The 20,660-nt window shown below is 42.1% G+C and overlaps 1 protein-coding gene across 1 annotated transcript in view; it reads right to left on the bottom strand.

The window, feature by feature from the left end:
• IL13RA1 (interleukin 13 receptor subunit alpha 1) overlaps positions 1-20,660 on the bottom strand; it is a 32,179-nt gene continuing 11,519 nt past the window's right edge. The window contains exons 4-11 of the mRNA XM_061599065.1: positions 20,193-20,313; positions 17,754-17,874; positions 15,742-15,914; positions 8,097-8,239; positions 6,569-6,725; positions 4,827-4,917; positions 1,872-1,956; positions 1-1,511 (exon numbers count right to left, since the gene is read on the bottom strand). Of these exons, the coding sequence (XP_061455049.1) occupies positions 1,431-1,511; positions 1,872-1,956; positions 4,827-4,917; positions 6,569-6,725; positions 8,097-8,239; positions 15,742-15,914; positions 17,754-17,874; positions 20,193-20,313 (972 nt within the window). The 3' untranslated portion in view covers positions 1-1,430. The remainder of the gene's footprint in view (positions 1,512-1,871; positions 1,957-4,826; positions 4,918-6,568; positions 6,726-8,096; positions 8,240-15,741; positions 15,915-17,753; positions 17,875-20,192; positions 20,314-20,660) is intronic.

The raw sequence follows: 20,660 nt of genomic DNA, 5'->3' as shown, positions 1-20,660 counted from the left end.
CAAAGTAAACAAATTTAATCTGTAAAAAATAAAGGAAAGGGTAGAAATCTAAAAAAGGTAAAAGAAACCCAAAGTAAAAGCTGACACTGGTCTAGCCAGAAGGCACCGAACGACGACAGTTGCCCCTTGCAGTCCCAGGTGGACCAAGTCGATGGCGTTGATATTCAACAAGCAGGCAGCATGCTCCACCGGTTGCAGCTCCTTGTCTCAACTGCCTTAGCCTTCTGGCAAGTTTGTAGCCAGCAGCTGGTCTCCTTCCCTTGCAGTCCCAGGTGGATGAAGTTGATACCCAGTAAGCAGGCAGGGTTTCCATCGGTACAGCTCCAAAAGTATGCAGGAATTATTCTGCAGACAGAGCCTAAACTGCAACTACAACCACTGTATTAAATATAGTCCTTTCTTCCCAGTAGGGAAGAAGCAACAAGAAACAAGTGGGGAAGCAGCGCAGGCAGAGTTCACACCAACACTTGCTCGCTATCTCTCTCTTGTCAATTGTTCAAAGAAATCCCGAAACAGCAGCCGAGTCTTCCACTCCCTTTCTTACTGCTTTTCGTTTTGTTTCAGTTTGACGGGTTGCCCAGTAAACCTCATGAAGACCGGGCGAGCAAAGGTTCAGCTTCTAACAGCCTCACAAAGAAACAGAGGCTATGACTACTGTCTCTTGCGTTCTGTGTTCGCCATTTTTCTATCCGAGAGAGAGCTAGGCATCGTGGCTAGTAGACATTGCTGGCCTTATCCTCCATTTATGCTCAGTTGAGTCTGTTCCCAGGTTAGCCAGAAAGCTTCAGAAAAAAATCCATTCCTCGGTCATGAAAATGTACTGTGCTAAACTTTCTTTTCCATAGTGGAAACACTTATTTTTAGTCATCCAAGTGAGTGAATAAAGGTGTGAAAATGGCATCAAAGGACATAACAGAGTTTTCTATATACTTCAAATGTGTGACTGCAATTATTACCTTGACTTTAACTTGCAAAAGCTTACTATAACAAAGTTTGACTAGATAAAAATACAAGCCTTGCTAGATCTCTTGTGAATATTCCTGCTGTTCGGGGGGGGGGGACCCTGATGAAAACAGGGAGTCCTCCAGAGCAAATGCTGCTTCACAAAAGCCAATACAGGGATTGATGTCCACATTTTTTGTTTGATGATACAGTCAGGTGAGGCAGGCCATTTGATTTCTGTTGCCTGCTGCATCCAACAAGATGCTTTTGTATTATTTTTCTAGAGCATTTATAAAACACTGAATATTTTTAAAAGTCTCTAAGTGGTCTATAACAGATTAGCCAAGAGATGCCTGGGAAGGAATGCTGTACACAACTGGGCATTGCCAAGAGATTATCCTTAGCAGCTAGGAGCACCAGTCCCTGTGCCAAAAGTATTTGATTTACATTCAAAAGTCATTTGATGTAAAGGCAGCCACCTGGCTTCCTCAGTTCTCATTACCAGAAGTCTGTACGAATACCAACAAATGGGTTTGCTCATCCTTGATTGGGTCTTCTGGGGGAGGTTTCTAGGAACAAAAGACAGAAACAGAAGTGTCTTGAAACACCTTTTTCTTAGGAATGTAAAAAGGAATGCAAGAAAGGAATAAAAATGGAGGAGACTTCAAAAAGTAATCTATTGTGTAACACATTTTAAGTAGTATAGATCTTCCTCATGGACAACTCCATAAAGTTCCTTCAAGGAGAAACCGCCCTGGGCTCCTGCTGGGAGGAAGGACAGGATATAAATCAATTAATAAGTAAACAAATAAACCAGAACCCTTTGCTACATCTTAAAATAATGGATTATTTTGAGGCTGTGCTTCTCTAACCCTCTCATCAGGTTGGCTTTTGAGACACCAATGGAAATTTGAGAGGCCAATACTCACTTGAAGATCTTCACTATGCTCTTCAAACAATTGTTTCACAAACTTTCCAGGCTCAGGGATTGTAGGAAGAATCAACAGTTTAATTCTTCAGAACATAAAATGAAAGAAAGAAAAATGTTAAGGAGGTCTAGATATCAGATTTGGTTTAACTCACTCAAAGTTGTTCTCAGAGTTTATTTATGTAAAATGCAGCATGCCAGAACAATCAGCTCCCCTATTTCACACTCTGCAACATGCTCCATGAAACATTTCACAGGGAAAGGGAACCACAGTTTGATCCTGCTTTCCTCAAAACACTCAACGCTCTGGATTCTAGAAGGATACTGTCAAACACTAAGTAATTATATATAAAAATAAGTAAATTTTATTTATTTATTTATTTATTTATTATTTCAATTTATATACCGCCCTTAGCAGAATAGCTCTCAGGGCGGTGAACAAACAAGATAAAATACAATATATCATAATAAAAATCATAAAAACATATAAAAACAAACAACAAAAAACACTACAAAAACATAATACGACAAAAATTAAAAATACGGATTAAAAGATTAAAATGGTTAAGAAAATTAAAATGCCTGGGAGCATAAAAAGGTCTTTACCTGGCGCCGAAAAGATAAAAGTGTAGGCGCCAGGCGTACCTCTTCGGGGAGGCTGTTCCACAACTCAGGGGCCACCACAGAAAAGGCCCTAGATCTAGTAACCACCCTCCGGGCTTCCCGATGGGTTGGTACCCGGAGGAGGGCCTTAGATTCTGAACGAAGTGAACGGGTAGGTTTGTATCGAGAGAGGCGTTCCACAAGGTATTGAGGTCCCACGCCGTGTAAGGCTTTATAGGTAAGAACCAGCACCTTGAATCTCGCCCGGAAGCAAATAGGAAGCCAGTGCAGACGCGCCAAGACAGGTGTTATATGCGAAGACCGACTGGTCCTCGTCAGTAGTCTGGCAGCTGCGTTCTGCACCAGCTGAAGCTTCCGAATTGTCTTCAGGGGCAGCCCTACGTAGAGCGCATTACAGTAATCCAATCTTGAAGTTACCAGAGCGTGAACAACGGAGGCGAGGTCGTCCCTGTCCAGATAGGGGCGTAGTTGGGCTACCAGACGAAGATGGTAAAATGCATTCCGTGCCGCCAAGGCCACTTGGGCCTCGAGAGACAGGGAAGAGTCGAGAAGAACCCCGAAACTACGTACCTGTTCCTTCAGGGGGAGTGTAACCCCCATCCAGAACAGGGTTAACATCCACCATCTGAGCAGGGAAGGCATTCACCAACAATGTCTCGGTCTTGTCTGGATTGAGTCTCAGTTTATTAGCTCTCATCCAGTCCATTATCGCGGTCAGGCAACGGTTCAGCACATCAACAGACTCACCTGAAGAAGATGAAAAGGAGAAATAGAGCTGCGTGTCATCAGCATACTGATGGCAATGCACTCCAAAACTCCTGATGACTGCACCCAGCGGCTGCATGTAGATGTTGAAAAGCATGGGGGACAAAACCGACCCCTGAGGGACTCCGCAATGGAGAGTCCATGGTGTCGAGTGATGTTCCCCAAGCACTACCTTCTGGTGACGATCCGCGAAGTAGGAGCGGAACCACTGCCAAGCAGTGCCCCCGACACCCAACTCCGCGAGTCTCCTCAGAAGGATACCATGGTCGATGGTATCAAACGCCGCTGAGAGATCAAGGAGAATCAACAGAGTCACACTCCCCCTGTCCCTCTCCCGACACAGGTCATCATACAGGGCGACCAAGGCTGTTTCGGTGCCAAAACTGGGCCTGAAACCGGATTGAAACGGATCTAGATAATCGGTTTCATCCAAGAGCGCCTGGAGTTGGCTGGCAACCACCCGCTCCAAAACCTTGCCCAGAAAAGGGACATTCGCCACCGGTCTATAGTTGTTTAAATTATCTGGGTCCAAGGAGGGTTTCTTTAAAAGAGGTCTCACTACTGCCTCCTTGAGGCTACCAGGGACCACTCCCTCCCTCAAGGAGGCATTAACCACCTCCTTGGCCCAACCGGTGGTTCCAGCCCTGCCAGCTTTCACTAGCCAAGATGGGCAAGGATCCAGAACAGACGTGGTCGCCCGAACCATTCCAAGCACCTTGTCCACTTCCTCGAGCTGCACCAACTGAAACTCATCCAATAAAGAAAGACAAGGCCGTGCTCCGGACACTTCAATGGATTCATCTGTCACAACATCAGAGTCAAGGTCCCTGCGGATACATGCAATCTTATCTTGAAAGTGTCCAGCAATTTCATTACAGCGGGTCTCAGATGTTTCCATAGTATCATGGGGGCCAGAGTGTAAGAGCCCTCGCACGACTTTAAAAAGCTCCGCTGGGCGGCTTAAAGATGATCTAATAGAGGCAGCAAAATAAAGCTTCTTTGCTGTCCTTACCGCTTTTGTATACAACTTATTGGTGGCACTTACCAAGGCATGATTGTATCCACTGGGAGTTTTCCTCCATCTGCACTCCAGCCTCCTCCTCTCATGTTTCATCGCTCTCAGCTCCGGGGTATACCACGGAGCTGTATGAGCTCTACAGCGAAGGGGACGCACGGGAGCGATCGTGTCAATAGCCCGGGTCATTTCTGTATTCCACAGTGCGACCAGGGCCTTGACAGGAGCACCAGTCCTATCAGCCGGAAAATCTCCCAGAGCCCTCTGAAAACCTACAGGATCCATCCGGCTCCGGGAGCGGATCAACTTAATAGATCCTCCACCTTTGCAGAGGGAAAGAGACGCTGTAAGTCTAAATCTCAGCAAGCGGTGATCTGTCCATGTTTAAACCCTTCTGCTTTCTTCAGTAACAGAAGTGGAATTTCAGATGAATGCTGTGCCCATCAGCTCTACATGTTAAAAGGAAGGATTGAACATTAGGAGGAACTACTCTTGAAACTATACATACTGTACACAAAAGGCTCAAATAAAAGTCTTTAATCAGTCACTTACCTCTTCAGGTAAATGAGAACAATGATAGTCAGGATTGCTACACATAACGGAATGAGAATGTATAGAAGAACTGAAAACATACTATTGTCGTCTGAAAACAAAGAACAAGAAGCAGTCAGGCACTTGATTTCTGTTTAGAAATCTAAAAAACTATGACAGAGTGACCTAAAGTTGCTTCCTCCACCCCCCAAATCAGTTTGGAAACAGGAAAGACAGTTGAAGATTGCAAAATTTGGGGTATCACGGCACAGAGTTTGGATTTCTGGCACAAACAATATACATTCCTGCTATGAGCCAAGTCCTAGGCGAAGATGTCCGTCCTGTAAGCTCATTAAAATCTTCTAAGCATGGAAGGTTAAGACAGAGGTATTCAGAAACTTTCTCCCCACAGGGCCCACTTGAGATGCTTGAAAATTACTGAGGTCCACCAGTTATATAAAATGGTAAGGGCAAAACCTATCACAAAATGGTGGCAAATGGAGGCAGAGTATGGCATATTCAGCTGGCAATTACTGATATTTCTCCTGATACCTAATTCACATTTGGAGATTGATAAATTATTTGCCAATACCTTTTCCTTGCAACAATGAGTTCCATAGCTCAGCTTTCCTCAAACTCAGTACAGACATTGGCTCAGCAGGTGTTGTGATTCAAGCTCCTCATTTTAGCCAGAATTTGCTGTTCTGGAGGTTTAAGTCAGGGGTAAGGAATCTGGTGGGGAATGCACTAAGAAAGCAGGATTGAACCCTCAGCTCATCAGCTGGTGAGTGGAGGGTTGAATCCTGATAGATACTGCTTTGCCAGGGCGCTCCTTGTGGAGAATGTGCTGGCAAAGCAGACGCCCAACCCATCCCATGAGTCACCTCTGACAGGTGGGTGGGACCACCCACCTAACAATCACCTGATATTATCATGCGAGATGACTGATCGGTGGATGCCCCCCCCCAACTGTCAAAGTTGGCCAGCAGGGGTGGGGGAGATGAAGATCTGGCTGGCTGGGCTAAAAAGGTCCTTTAACATTTTCTTTCAACTATAACTGCTTTCTCTCTTATCCCCTTCCTTTCCATTCCCAGTTTGTTTATGTACTTAATAAATATTGCCGTTTTATCTCATTTTGATTTTCTTTAACACGTCATCTGACCTTTTCCACTCAGAGAAGGGGGACCTTCCTTCCCTCCCCGCCAACTTCTCTGTCTCGTGGCCACCTTTTCTCAGCATGTAAGGAGTTGCTGGTGCTGGTTCATCCAAAAGGCACAGCTAGAGGGCTGAGCAGATCAACAAGGTGGTATTGGGCAGGCTGTGCACCGAGGCTCACCTGAGAGTGGTCCAAGCTCACTGGGGGTTGCTGGCCTACTCCTGATAAACACTGGGTGAAGACACTAGCATCAAGATATGCTGGAGTTCTGGGATACAGCCATGATAGCTCTAACTGCTGTTTTGGTGTTCAAGTCTACTTACTAATATTCAAGACAAGGGATTAAAGAAAAAATCTTACATAATATTTCAGTATCAGATTAAATAGGTCCTCAAAACTAAATGAAAACTCAGGAATGTAAAATAGAATGGTTCCACAAAGTTAATTAAAGTAATAATCAGTTCAAACAACTATTTCAATTTAAAATCCAATCCAGGCAGTTAATTCATTATAAGGTCTATTCGGGCAATTGGCTCCTTTGATTCGGTTCATACAGTCAGTTCCGCAGGGTCAATTCAGGCAGTTAGTCCATTACAAAGATACTTACAGAGATTCTCCTCACCCCACTCTACGGCTTTGCTCCAATCACTCCACAGTCCTTCTGTACAGTTGCCAGACAAGGAAAAGAAAATGGCTTTCACCCGGAAAGTGTGACGTAATTTGGGCTGGAGAGGGATTGATGCTTCAGTAACGGTCCTGTAAATCTTTTTTAAAAAAAGGGAAATCCTTGTTGTCATCTACCACTGTTTTACAGATTTAAAGCAAACAGGAGCTTTTAAAAAACACTTTTTATTGAAAAGGATTTCTCATATGAAATTTCTGACAGGTATACTATAATAATACAAAACAAGTATTCTCTGCTTGCCTTTGTGGCAGCAAATCCATATTCTGGCTCCCTTCTGTGAGACAGGATCCCTGCCCAAGAAATTGAACAAATCCATATCAGCGGACAGCTTGCTTGAAAATGGAACAATGGACTTAACTGTGAGTGTTTCAGGAATGGGGCAACCCCGCCCGTAGGCATCCCTTTGCAGGATGTCCTGCAACTCTAAGGGGCAACAAACACTGGGTTTACCATAAACATTCCTTGGAGATAAGAAGCTATCTTGACCCCACTCAACGAAGGGGCTGCCATGGACAAAATTACAGATTCTGTTTTGTATGAACTTGTTCTGAAATTCATACAAAATAGAAACAAAAAGGTTATTTTCTCACACAATGTGTGAGCTCAGTTGGATTTTTTTAATCAAGTTACCTTCTTTTTTTGTGTGATATACTTTCAATATAAATTATTTCAACACACTTTTAATAGATATTGTAGCTTGGTTAAAACTTAGAAGGGTTTCTCCCCACTGGTGGAGCCTTCAGAGATGAATAGGTGGATCAATCCTTTACAGGATGTTCTCCCACTCCAAGGTAGAATATGGAGCTGGTCAGGGGTCACCAACCTTTTTGGACCAGGGGGCGCATTTCACAATTTGAGAGAGTGCTGAGGGCGCCAGTCACAGAATGGCTGCCATAGCGGCATGGTATAAGACAAAATGGCTGCCATGGGTGGGCATAGCACAGCACAATTAAAATCGCTGCTGCTTCACTCTCAACATTCACTGGAAAGAGATCAGTCACATTAGATCAATTTAACTTTTAAAAATCGTTTCCAGAAGAATAGTCGCTTTAGTCTATTGCAGTAAAAACAGTTGTGTCACCTTAAAGACCACAACTAAGTTATTATGGCATAACTTTCATGGACCAAAGACCAATTCACTGACACAAGAAGTGTTATCCTCAGATGAGTGTACACAAGTATAGAGGGGGGAAATGTAAACATTGATGTCAGAGGGAAATGAAAAAACACAGGCTGACCTGTAGCTTAAATGTTTGTAAAACAAGCACAGTGGCCATTCATAAAGCAGTGTTGAGAATAGCACAAACATCCCAGCATTGGATGTACAGGTGTTGTTAACACCTGTACATCCAATGCCCAGATATTTGTGTTATATGAAATCTGTCAGCCTTCAAAAAGCTGTTTTTAAAAGTAGATGTTCTGTTGTAAATTAGATATAGGAGCTACTTACTTCTGTTCTGTTAAATTCATCATTACTAATGTTTACTGCATAGCATATGCTCTTAAATATTGAAGGAGTCCATTGTAGCTTAACTCCGTTGTTGCTCTTTGTGATATTTACAATTGATGGAGGATCAAGTTTTATTGGAAACTCTAAAGCAAAAAAACCAAGATAAACCCCAATTAAATATTTTTAAATCCAACATTAACTTAATGGTGACATATTTGTGAGCTGTAAAATAAAACACTCTCCAAACATTTTCTAAAAAGTGCAAACCAAATAAAGAATACCATCGAGTGAGGGGAAACACAACCTGCAGCGCAGGCCATTTCTGGGGGTCAGGAGAAAAGATCTTCCTGGGCTCTAGCAGGATGACCCACATCCTGTAGGTCAGAGCAGGGAAGGCTTGCCGCTTTCAACATACTGATAGGGAGGCAAGCAGTACTGGACTCCTCTCAACTGCAGGGATCATCCTCTTCTCCCTTGTGCTTACATGCTCATTGCTCCTTCCCAACCAGTAACAAGCCGTCTTCTTGTGTGGTTCTTGTGTGGTTATGCATGCCATGCAGATTTGGTGGGGCTTTCCAGGACCCTGAAGACTTGTGGAAAATCTTGCCCCTACTTCAGCTTCTTTTCAAGAATAGGAATATAGCAGACTGCCTCATACTGAGTCAAACCATTGGGTCCATCTACCTTGATATTGTCTACTCACTGATTGGCAGCAGCTCTCCAGCATTTCAGGCAGGAGACTTTCCCAACTCTACCTGGAGATGCAGGTGTTCTGCTCCTGAGTGCCTTCCCCATGGGGCCTTCTAATGTACGTACTTCTAATACTCACTCAGTTTCACCCGAGCCTTAGCCTTTTATTCATTTTATCTTAAGCATTTTCCTCCTAACCGGATAAATGTCCCAGTAACTCCCTCAAATCAGATGCAGGGGAACCTGCCTTTATTTGGGATGATCCTCCTGCTCCATGTTTATTTTATTTTTTAAACTTCCTGGCTACTTGAGCACTGTTTTATTACATTTCCATTCCACTTTTCTTCCAAGGAACTCAAAGTGGTGTACGTAAGATTCCCAGTCTCACCAACCAGGCTAGACCCAAACCGGCTTAGCTTCAGCAAGGCTGCTGCATTGTGGGGGCCTTAGGATCATGTCTTGGGAGTTAAGGCAGAGTAAGCTGGAGCCTCTGGAAGAATCCATCATTCCAGAGTTCCATTGCCTGTCCTTCTAATTTTTTTTTGGGGGGGGGCAAATGCAAGCTAGTGCCAATGATCTATAAATAGTTTGAGCCCAATGCAACTGAAAGATCATCTCTGCCACTACGTTCCATCAGGATCTTAAAAATAAGGAACACCCTTCTCAGTTTACTAACTGTGTGCAGAGTTAGGCCTGTGCTCTTGGTGTCCCCCCCCTCCTTTCTCCAAGGTCTGGAATACCCAGTGGAGAGTGGCCACCTCTCAGGCTTCAGAGTCTTTCAGAAGCAACCTATGGCCTTTTTAAATGGGGAGGGGGGCTCTCAATCAATCAGATGTTTATTACAGTCTTAGACCAATAGTACAAATATAAAACATACAGTCATACAATCATACAAAAAGCGATTAAAACATAATTAAAACAAAAAAATTAAAAGTTAATATAAGATTAATATGGGAAAAAAGTAAAATCACAAAATTTGGTTACCGTATACAGTATCTATAGAGATAGAAGCAAGGATATTTAATTTTTAATATATTATACACCAATGCTGTTTTTAGGAAGACATAGTTATACTTTTCCTAATAGAAATGGTTGCAGTGCAAAATTTTGCTACAGATTGAGTGATATTAGCAGATTGGTCGGCAAGGAGGTATTTAAAATAAAAAGCCTCGCTTCTACCTGGTAGGGAGGTAATTATAGGCTTAATCAAACGGTTCCTAGATTTGTGATAAAAAGGACAGTGCAGAAAAACATGAATTAACGATTCGGGCTTTCCAACGTTACAAGGGCATATTCGATCACTATAAGGTGTTTTGTTATATCTGCCCATCAGAAACGCATTTGGTAGGCAATTTAACCTTGCCCACACAAATGCCCTCCGATATTTAGGTATAACTAAATTAGAAAGATATGGCATTGGGAGCTGAGGGTTGATGTTAAAAATATGATTCCTAATCAGAACAAAATGCTGTTGGAGATCCAGATCTTTAATTCTCTGGAGAGCTAGTTCTTTGGCTTTTAAAAAGCCCATAGCTAGGATAGCAGGGATTGAAAATCCTAAAGATGTTATTTTATTAGTAATCATCAATTCCCATGATGAATGAAATCGATCCCGCAGGATATAAGGTGCAAGGCCTATAGGGCTAAAAATCAGCTTAAGCCAAAGACTGATTCTAAGGCACCAAATCTGCGCCTCTAGGGATGATAAACCCGCTTCCATTCGCAAAATAAAACTAGGGACGCAAGTAGGGACAGCAAAAATTGATCTGAGAAAAGTATTTTGAACAGCTCCAATTGCTCAAAATTTGTGGAGGTTGTAACTTGGGACCCATAAAGTAATTGAGGGATTATTTTAGTTCTAAAAATATTAATGGCTGGTATAGGGAGTTGGCCCCCTTTATTATAATAAAAGGATAGTAACGCTTTGATGGTTCTTTTTGCGTTTAGGATGGCTAATTTCGTGTGTAAGGACCATGAGCCATTAGATTGAAAAGTCAGCCCTAGATATTTAAATGCTTTTACCTGATCAACGGTATGTCCGTTGATTCTCCACACGTCTAATCCTTCTATTGGTAAAAATCATTATCTTAGTTTTCCCATGATTTATTGTTAGGGATTCCTCAGAACAGAAGGCAGCCACCCCAGCCAACAGTCTCCTCAATCCTACCGATGTTCGAGAAATAAGCAAAATATCGTCGGCATATAATAGAATGGGTCTCGGAATTTCTGTTAATTTAGGGGAGTGTGAAACAATTGGATACATCTGATAAATGATAGAATTAATATAAATGTTAAACAATAATGGGGCCAATATGCAACCCTGCTTTACCCCCTTATAGGTGGGAATGGGGTTAGTCAGTTGACCCATATGGTTGCATCGAACACGTAAGTACGTGTTATCATATAAGCCCCGGATTAATGAAAGTGTAAGTCGATATTAGTATTAGCAAGTTTGTGCCATAATCTTTCCCTTGAGATGGTATTGAAAGCTGTTTTCAGGTCAATAAATGCTGTATACAGCGAACTCCCAGATCTGCCCTTGTACTTGTCAACCAAATGCTGAAGCACCAATGCATGGTCCAGAGTTGAACGACCAGCACGGAAGCCAGCTTGCTCAGGGGCTAGAATATCATTTTGCTCCACCCAAGACTTTAATTTCTCATAGAGATGTGCTGAGTAAAGTTTACTGACAGTATTCAGTAAGCTAATGGGTCTGAAGTTAGCTGGATCCTGGAGCGAGCCCTTTTTATGGATTGGGATGATTATAGCTGTTCCCCAATCCCTGGGTATTTTCATGGAATGATCAATGTGTGTAAATAGTGCCGCCAGTAGAGGGGCCCACCATTGAACATTAGATTTGAACACTTCAGCTGGTATACTATCTGCACCTGGTGCCTTGTTAACTTTTAATTTAGCTATAAGTTCTGCAATCTCTTTAGCGCCAACCGGGTCCCATTCAGGGATATCGGTTGGCAGATCTATAGAGACTACTAAGCTTTGATTCTGGTCGAATAGCTTAAGGAAGTATTTCTCCCAGACACTTGGTTGAACATAACAGCCCATATTAAAATGAGGTTTTGGCCAGTTGTTCACAATAATTTCCCAGAACAGTTTAGAATTTTTCAATCGTGAGGCATGCGAAAGTCGATACCAGATTTCATGAAGGCTTGTTTTCTTTTTTTGTTTTATCAAATATTTTTTTAAAAAATTTTCATTACAGTAAGCTTGGAATGTATCAGGAGTACGCATCGTCTTATATGCCTTAAATCTGGCTATTAATAACTTTTTTCCATCCACGCACTCCTTATCAAACCACGGCTTAGAGTTGAAGGTTCTACTTTGAGTCTTAGTTTTGGGAATAGTTAAAAGTAACGATTGCAGCATATTTGATAATTGGAGAAAACATTGATAGGAAATTGAAGGATTAGTAGATGTAAGTATCTGATCTTTTAATGCAAGTATTTCTAAGGCAGAAAGTCTATCATTCAGTTCCCTCTCAAGCCTAGGCATCCACTTTACCCTTTTAGGATGAAATTCATAAGCTGATTTGTCAAAAGTCTGGGGTGCGATTTGTAAAAGGGAGTCCCAAGTTATGTCCAATTCAATAGGTGAATGGTCACTTTCCGGTCTTTCAGTACATTTAAAGAAGGTGATTGAATGGTATAGTTCGTGGGAAACAATCCCTAGATCTATCACTGATGCACCTCTAGATGATAAGAAGGTGAATTCTCCTTCTGTATCGCCAATGGTTCTTCCATTAAGTAAGACTAAATTCAATCTAATAATCATATTTACTAGACAGAAACCAGCAAAAGTTATGCCTAAATCCTTTGATTGTCTAACGGGGAACTCGTCAAAGTCATCTATATAAGGGACAACCTGATGAAATTTGGCGAATAAGGCCTCATCTGATGGCCCCATTCTAGCATTGAAATCGCCTAATAAAACTAACATTGCCGTGGGATAAAGTAGGGTTAGATTCAGTAGGTACTTTTCTAAATTAGCAATCTTAGTAGTGGCATTTGATTTATCCTTCGAAGGGGGCAAATAGACGTTCACCAGAAGTAAAGAACGATGTAACGATCTTATAACTACAGCTGATGCTAAATCAGGCAATGGATTCACAATTGAAGTAGTGACTTGTAATGCTGTTGAAATAAAGAAAGAAATACCACCCTTAGGGCGGCCACCGTTGGTACTGGGGGTCGCCAACAGCTGATAGGCCGAGAAGCCATCAATCCCAAAATCATTCATCATCCAGGTTTCTTGCAGGAATAGAATATGATATTGTTTTAAAAAAGAGATGCATGCAGGATCATCATTTATAGTTCTCCATCCTGCAATATTCCAGGAGAGAAGCTTCAATGTATCAACAGTTGAATTCGATCTTTGTCAGATATTTTCAGACGAAACATGTGTCAGGGTGACATCAGATCCTGTGGCTTGTGAAAAGATCAAGGTTCTAGGTTGTACAGGATCATATTCAAAAGGTTTGACACAGAGGGGTTTTTGGAGCGCCATACTATTGGGTGATGAGACACTTTCCATCTCCTCAGAGACACTAGGCAAATTTCTTACCATCTTCGCGTTTTCCGATCTTAAATCCTTTAAGGCAGCACTTAGCATATCTATTTTATCTTCAATTTCTTTTTGATCCTTCTCCATAAGCTTAGCATACGTTTCGAGTAAAACAAGTTCTTCCGGCAGGAATTGTCTTTCAACGGCGGTTATCTCATTAGAGGAGGCCTGGATATCACGGGCTTCTATCGATGTAACAAGGGCGGGTTTCAAAACCACCGAAGGACAGGACCTTAGTTGTTGGGCTACTCCTTTGCGTTCCTTCGGAGACCCTAATTTTAGGGGATCGCAATAGATCGAACAACTATTATGATAGTTCAGCAGTTTCCACGGTTCAGCTACATTATCGAAAACCCTCTTAACAATGAGGTTGTGGGATAATAATGATGATTTATGATCAAGAAGTAATTTTGCTTTCTCAGGCTCATGAAAAGTTATAATGGCTGTAGCATTAATGTAGTTGTAGAATAAGTACTCGATGTTAGCTATATCCATGCTATGTAGAAAGCCTGATGTTAAATTGGAGAGAGTTTTCAGTAGATGGTGTCTCCTATCATTTTGAGAGATCAGTCCTCTGAGTTTAGGGTAATTTAATATAGCCAGTTTATTTTGGTTTCGAATCAGTTTCCATATATTTTGGTTGGTCTTAGTAAAAATGAGGTGTGTATTATCCTCATCCACTAGGAGAGATCGATTTCGATTCTCAACATTAGCATGTAAAATATTGGACGACACTTCTGAGTTATGTTTAATATCCTGTTGGGACTGATCAGTAGTTGTCGTAGATGAAATAATCTGATTGGAGTTTGCACAGCTGGTGGTTTTAAAGCTTACGTTTCTTCAGTTTTCTTTTCCTCTTTGGCTTGTTCTTTTCCGATGTAGTTTTTGAGGGTTCCAGGAGGTTAAATAATTTCCCAAAATTCATATAGCATTTCTTGCGGACTCGCGAGGTTTTGAGATTTTTACTCTTTTTCGATTGCTTAGTAATTGGTTTAGCGGCATACGTCATTTTTGTCACTGAAGGATGAGTTTCAGCTTGTATCTGTTGTTTTCCATGTCAGGATGACTGGATGGCAATAGACTCCGAATTTTTTTGATCGGGGTTAAGCTGTCTCACTAAACTGGTGATGAGAGTTGTAAGGGTTGTTAGTAATGAGTTGGATTCTGCCACAAAATTAGATATTTGGTGCATAGACTGAGTCATCGCTTGGCACCAGTTTTCGTTCGGGATGATAGGTCGGGTAATTGGACAACTTAGGTTCTTAAAGTCTACATGGGAGGACTTGTTTTCCTGCTGCCAGCTAGTATTCTTAAGGTAGCAGGATGAAGATTCAAGAGGTGGCATCGAACTATGTTCACTTGGAAGTATAAAATCTAGCTCATTATCAGAGTAGAATGACTTTAGTAGTGCCTCTTCATTCATTACGCCTGCCAGTTCTTGCGCTAAATTGAGCCTCCTGATAAATTTGTAGACCCTCCAGAGGAAGCTTATTAATAGTCCATTCGTTGATATCTTTGTTAATCCCCTCGTCGTCTGTACCTTCAATAGTAGCTTGATTGCGCTCAGGTGGGTCCAATTCATTCTCCTGCTGGAAATACTTAGTTATTTTGGTCTGTTTTACTCTGGCAGGGGGACATGCTAAATCTAAGTTCAGCATAAGCCCTAGTTCTTGATAATTTCTCCCAGTGAGGACCATTTCACAAAAATTCAGGTCAGTACAGAGTTACTGTTTTACTTTTTTACAGAACCAAAAGTTCAAGATCACTCAAGTCTCTCAGCTTCGCTATTAGTCAGGTCTTGCAGAGGTCTACAAACATCTTGTCAAGGATCTAAATGGAGTAAGTATCCCTTTAACTTCTTTATCACCTGCAAACTTTGTGCTTTCAAGTCTATCTGTAGCTTGGTTCAAAGCATAAAATATTTACAGTATAATATGTAAATTATGAGTCAGTATATCACATTAATTCTTTAGTTTGTAGGTAGTTGTTCATTTGATCAAAAGTTGAGGGTTTTTGAGAAAAAAAGCAAATACTATCGCTCCACGCCGTTAATAAGTCTTCAGAAGGAATTCCAGGGAACTTTAATAAGCAACCGGTTTGCTTATTCGGCAGACGGAGTCATCTATAATGACTCAGAAAGAGTTTGCTGATAAGAGTGTAGCTACTAGTAAGGCTAATTGGGTGGTAATAAATGAGAGTTTGTCAATATGATACAGAGCTGCCGAGAACTCACCCGACATCTTGGAAGGCTGGCCGGAAGGCTGGGGAGGGGAGCTGTTTTAATTATTCCGGAAAGCCATTCGATTTGCAACATCATTTCCTATCTCAAACCTATTGGCATGAAACAGGCCATCAACTACACAATAAGTAAACCTACCGTACAGTTCTCGCTTTTCATTACATACGCACACAGGCTGAATGTTGCTGGAACTGCCTTGGATGGAGATGCTGAGCGTTCCAGGCCAATCTGCTTTCAAGTCAAAAGCGCATCGAAAGGTATCGTCTTCTTTAGTGTAGTTTGTGCACACCACTTCTTCTTTTCTCTGGTACCTATTCATTGGCGGAAGAGGGAAGCAACATCAGCACACCGAAAAATTAGCACAGCAGTGGGAGAACACACATGCAACCATCATTGAGAATCAAGGCAATGGCAAACAACGATGAAGGAAAGGGAGCACAGTGCTGCTTTGTCCAATTTGTGATATCCCTGGATTGCGGCTGCACTCTAGAGAGATAGTTTAAGGTGAAGCTCAACAGGTTGGGCAGACCCAGTATAACCTTTCAGTTCACTCCTTACAACTGCAACTTTCCATGTTGCATCACAAACTTCACCAAGCTGAGACGTTTCCACACATAGCTAAGGGAGGGGAGGGTGACTGGGTTGCATCTCCTGGGCACAGTCCTACATGCAGTCTCAATTTGCATGAGAAGCTCCCAGAGTCAAGGTTGTCTTTTGGCAGAGAAAGGAAGCATATCCCTGAATGCACACAGGCTTCACTTTGATACACATCTGAGCTCTTGCTAGAAGCTAGCCAGATCCAGCTGCGGCAAAAGTCCACTTCCAGCAATAATCAGGGATGTTGCCAGGTTTGCATGGGCCCCCAGGACAATGCTGCCGATGCCCTCCCCCAAAACTGGCCCCCCATCTGAGCTAGCACCAACACACACTACTGCCAGTGGCATCCACCACCACTTGGGCCCCTCCCCTCAGCACTGAAGATGCTGCAGCTGTTAGCCATCCCCTCCCCACTAGATAGGTGGCTGCTGAGAAACAGTAACTTAATATTTTTATACCGCTATTCACAGAAATGAAGCAGAGTTGAGCGTGAAGAGTCAAAATGCTCAAAAATGGGGGGGGCATTGTTGGAAATAAAAATACCCAGTGTATTTTGGTACCTTTTTCAGGGACAAAGAAAGTCTATTTATTGTGGTGTTTCAGTCAATGTACGTTGCCTCAAAAGACTAATAATAGATTTTCATTTTTCAGCATAGTCTTGAAGGTTTGCCTCCTTCCTTCGATTCCTGTTTTTGGTGCTGAACAATCTTTGTTCTGCCTGAGTTTGAAGAACAACCCCACCCTCAAGCTTCTTTCTCATCCTGCAGTGGCAGCTGCACAATGGTCTTCAGGGTCAAGGTGTGAGAATGAAAAAAAGTGGCTAAGAAAGGGAAGGCAGGAACTGGTTTGTTGTTTATTAAACATCAAAACACAAAATCCAGTCTTTTCTAGTTTCACCAAAGATTATTTGTGTATCAGTGGTTCACATGTGACACATAGATCCTATGAATAAAAATATCTGGGATTTAGGTAGAGCTCTTCAGAGATGTTGCCCCAGTGCCTTGCCCTAACTAAATGCCTCACACAAATATTTTAATGTTTGCTGCGTGGAGACATTCAGGGAAAAGTCTGCAGTTCTGCTGGTTACTTTGATCTTGAGGGGGTGGAGAGTTCTTTTTTCCGTAGTCAAAAGGTTGTCTAAAATGTATGTTCTCTGACAAAGCAGAAGTAAATATGGAAGGTTCTGCCCCCACCCCCAAATAAACATTTGGGCCTCTTCTCCAGCAAGCAGAGTGGGAATTGCAACAATGCAAGGAACCTCCATGGAGGATGGACCAGGCTTTCTTTCTTCTGCAGATCTGAAACCTTGAGATGTTAGGTAAAAGAGACAGTAAAACAGTAACTCTATCCAGTAACTCTCCTGCTACGTGAAAGGGAAACTCAGCTGTTTCTGGGCATTATTAAACAATTTTCATGATGTTACCTAATGAGGATTTCAAAATTGGGGGATGCTGGATTAGAATACCTCACAGCTTTGCACTGAAAAGAAAAGGCCTGAGTTCTCAAATTCCCGACATCACTTTGAAGCAAGAGGAGGAGTTTCAAGTACAAACCAGGCAGTCAAGTTGTAGGCTGTGTTCTGACTTGCATTCTTCCCACGCTGCCACGTGCACACCACGTTCTGAAGATTATGCCAAATACAGCTGATATTAGTGGCTCCTGTACCTACAATACCTGAAAAGGAGGAGCAAAAACATCAGAAGCAGGACTGGTCGCAGCGAGCACCTGGCTTTTGCTAAGCATTCCTCCATCTTCAGTGATCCAAGTTGCCCGCAGAGCAGAACTGCCGAAAGGTCAGAAATTGGGCTTCAAGCACAACAAGAATTAAGGGCTTTGAACTAGCAAAGTTCTATAATTCTAAATTCAGGACAAGTCATGAAAATTAAGGCCACCTGCAAATACTTAGTTTGCGTAATTCATTCTATAGTGATTAATGGTTGGAGGCTGAATTTAGGGATGGGGCAGGAAGTTGTCAGGTATGTGAAAAGGGAGGGCCCAAACCTTCCTCAGTCCTTACTGGTGTGACAGAATTCACCAGGCAAGATCCATACAATTCAAAGCATTCTGTTGGCATGTTGTAATGCTCCTCCTAACGTTTTTGCTCTAAATCATCACCCTAATAGCAAACCCAGACGATGAGAGCTGACTAAAAGGGACCCAAATTGGGGCACATAGGAAAACAGCATGCCAGGGGGAACTTCAACATTTGCAGAAGTACAAAAACTAAAAAAGCAAAACCTCCCCTCCCCCCCAAACCCACCCAATGAGCACCATGGCGCGTTCCCACTCATATTTCCCAGCAACTGATATTCATACTGGAGATAGCACATGGCCATCATGACTAGTAACCATTGGTGGCCTTAGATTTCCATGGATTTTTCCAATCCCCTTTTAAAGCCATCCAAGTTGGTGGCTACCATTACATCGTGCAAGTTCCATAATTTAGCATGTGCTGTATGGAGAACACTACCTTTTGCCTATCCTAAATCTCCCACCCACTCAGCTTAACCCTCAGTTCTAGTATTATGAGAGAGGGAGAAACATCTCCATGTCTTCTTCTCCATGCCATGCATCTAATCTGCAGAGGTTCTTTGCAACACTGCCAATGTGAGGTGATGTTTAAAGAGTGCTGTTAAAGGGTGCCCAACCACTGTGTTTGTAGGTGCATGGGATGCATCTGTGGCTGCTAGTCTGGGCCATGCAGAAGTAGTGTGGGCTTGTTTCTAATGGAGAGTATATAGCTATCTCCGGGAGGGATCTAACTGATAGTGAAGGAAAACTGTGGCCTGTGTACTTTGTGAGGGATTTCACACTACTGCTGTTCACTTCAATGGGGGCGTGGACAGGAGAATTTCCCAATGGACTGCAACGAAAACAGCTGTGGTCTGGGTGAAAATTTTGGTAATAGTTAGAACTATTTACAATTAGTTAGAACTATTCCCAGTCACAGTTAGAACAACAATTTGCTCAGAGACTTTTAAAGATTGAATGATGACCCCTAGCTACCACCAAAAAGATACAGAGGGCTTGTGAATCACTGATTGCTGTTCTCATGCGGAGGATTAAGAATGAAAAGTTCTGCCGATTTTGGTTCTCTCATTTTCCCAATCTTAAATTCAGTTCTCCACATTTCTGTAACAATTTGCGATTTTAAAAAATCCTCACGTAAATTCTCCAGAATTTTAGTGCTAATTTCTTCTAATAAACAAATTTTTGCAGGCACGTTTGACTAACGTACACATTTTTGTAAGTAATTTCTCATCATATAATGCACTTTTGTATGTTATTTTCACTCATACTCCTTTTTATGTGCACTTTCCCCTAACATGCATTTCTGTAAACATTGTTTGGTTGGCAAACTGCATTGCAAAATTCAAACAAGTGCAAATTTCGAAGGACGGCTGTGTTTCGGTTCTCATGTTGTTTTGGAAATTGCAAACTTGATAAATTCAGCTGCAAATGCAAATTGAACTGAATTTCTCACCCATTCCTACTGAATGAAATAGCCTAAGGCAACCTTTCCCAACTTAGTGCCCTCCAGATGTTTTGGACTAAAGGTAAAGGTGTCCCTGCACTTGTAGTGTCAGTCGTTTCCGACTCTCAGGGTCTTGCGACGTTTACTAGGCAGACCGTATATATGGGGTGGGATTGCCAGTTCCTTCCTCGGCCTTTCTTTACCCCCCAACATATGCCAGGCACTTATTTTACCAACCACGGATGGATGGAAGGCTGAGTGGACCTCGACCCCTTTTACCGGAGATTCAGCTTCCTCCTTCCGTTGGTTCAGGACGGGAGTTGTAGTCCAACACATCTAGAGGTCATGAGGCTGGGGAAGACTGGTCTAAGACTAATACACAATGTTTGCAAGAAGCTTTCTGGGCTACTGTGTGAATACACACGGCTCTAATACTTTCATAAGGTTACTTGCATCATTTTTAAGAAATACCAGTCTTATACAAATCTTTCAAAGAATGCAGTATCTGAACACTTGCCATTTTGTGGAAGAGAGATATAAATCCACTCTCCATTGGATGAACATGAATTTCTGGCTCTGAAAATTACTTTTTTACCCAGAGGTACCAGCACTGTCCGGGAAGGTTTCTCATTAGATTCCTATGTTTGGAAAAGAGAAATCATATAGATATATCAGAATGAAAAACTATTCATCTCAAGCAAGGTCTGGTTCAAGCCAATTGTAAACTCTCTATGGACAAAGCCCTTTTATACAATTGTAGTAGTCGCTGTTCCCTTGGAGGCTAAAGGCTGCAGTCCTATACACATATCCCTAGGAATAAGCTCAGGAACTGGATTCAATGAGGCCTACTTTTATATAGGCATATACAGGGTTGTGCTGGAAATGTTCTTTAGCTTAAACCTGTTGCTCCTATTCTCAATTCTTCTGCTTGTTTAATTTTTCTCTTTGTGCTTTAATCATATTGCACCCCCTAGGTTTCCCTTCA

This window comes from Rhineura floridana, chromosome 16 (assembly GCF_030035675.1).
Source record: "Rhineura floridana isolate rRhiFlo1 chromosome 16, rRhiFlo1.hap2, whole genome shotgun sequence".
Classification (NCBI taxonomy): domain Eukaryota; kingdom Metazoa; phylum Chordata; class Lepidosauria; order Squamata; family Rhineuridae; genus Rhineura; species Rhineura floridana.
The sequence above is the reverse complement of the archived record's forward strand: the minus strand, read 5'-3'. Positions and strand labels throughout refer to the sequence as shown.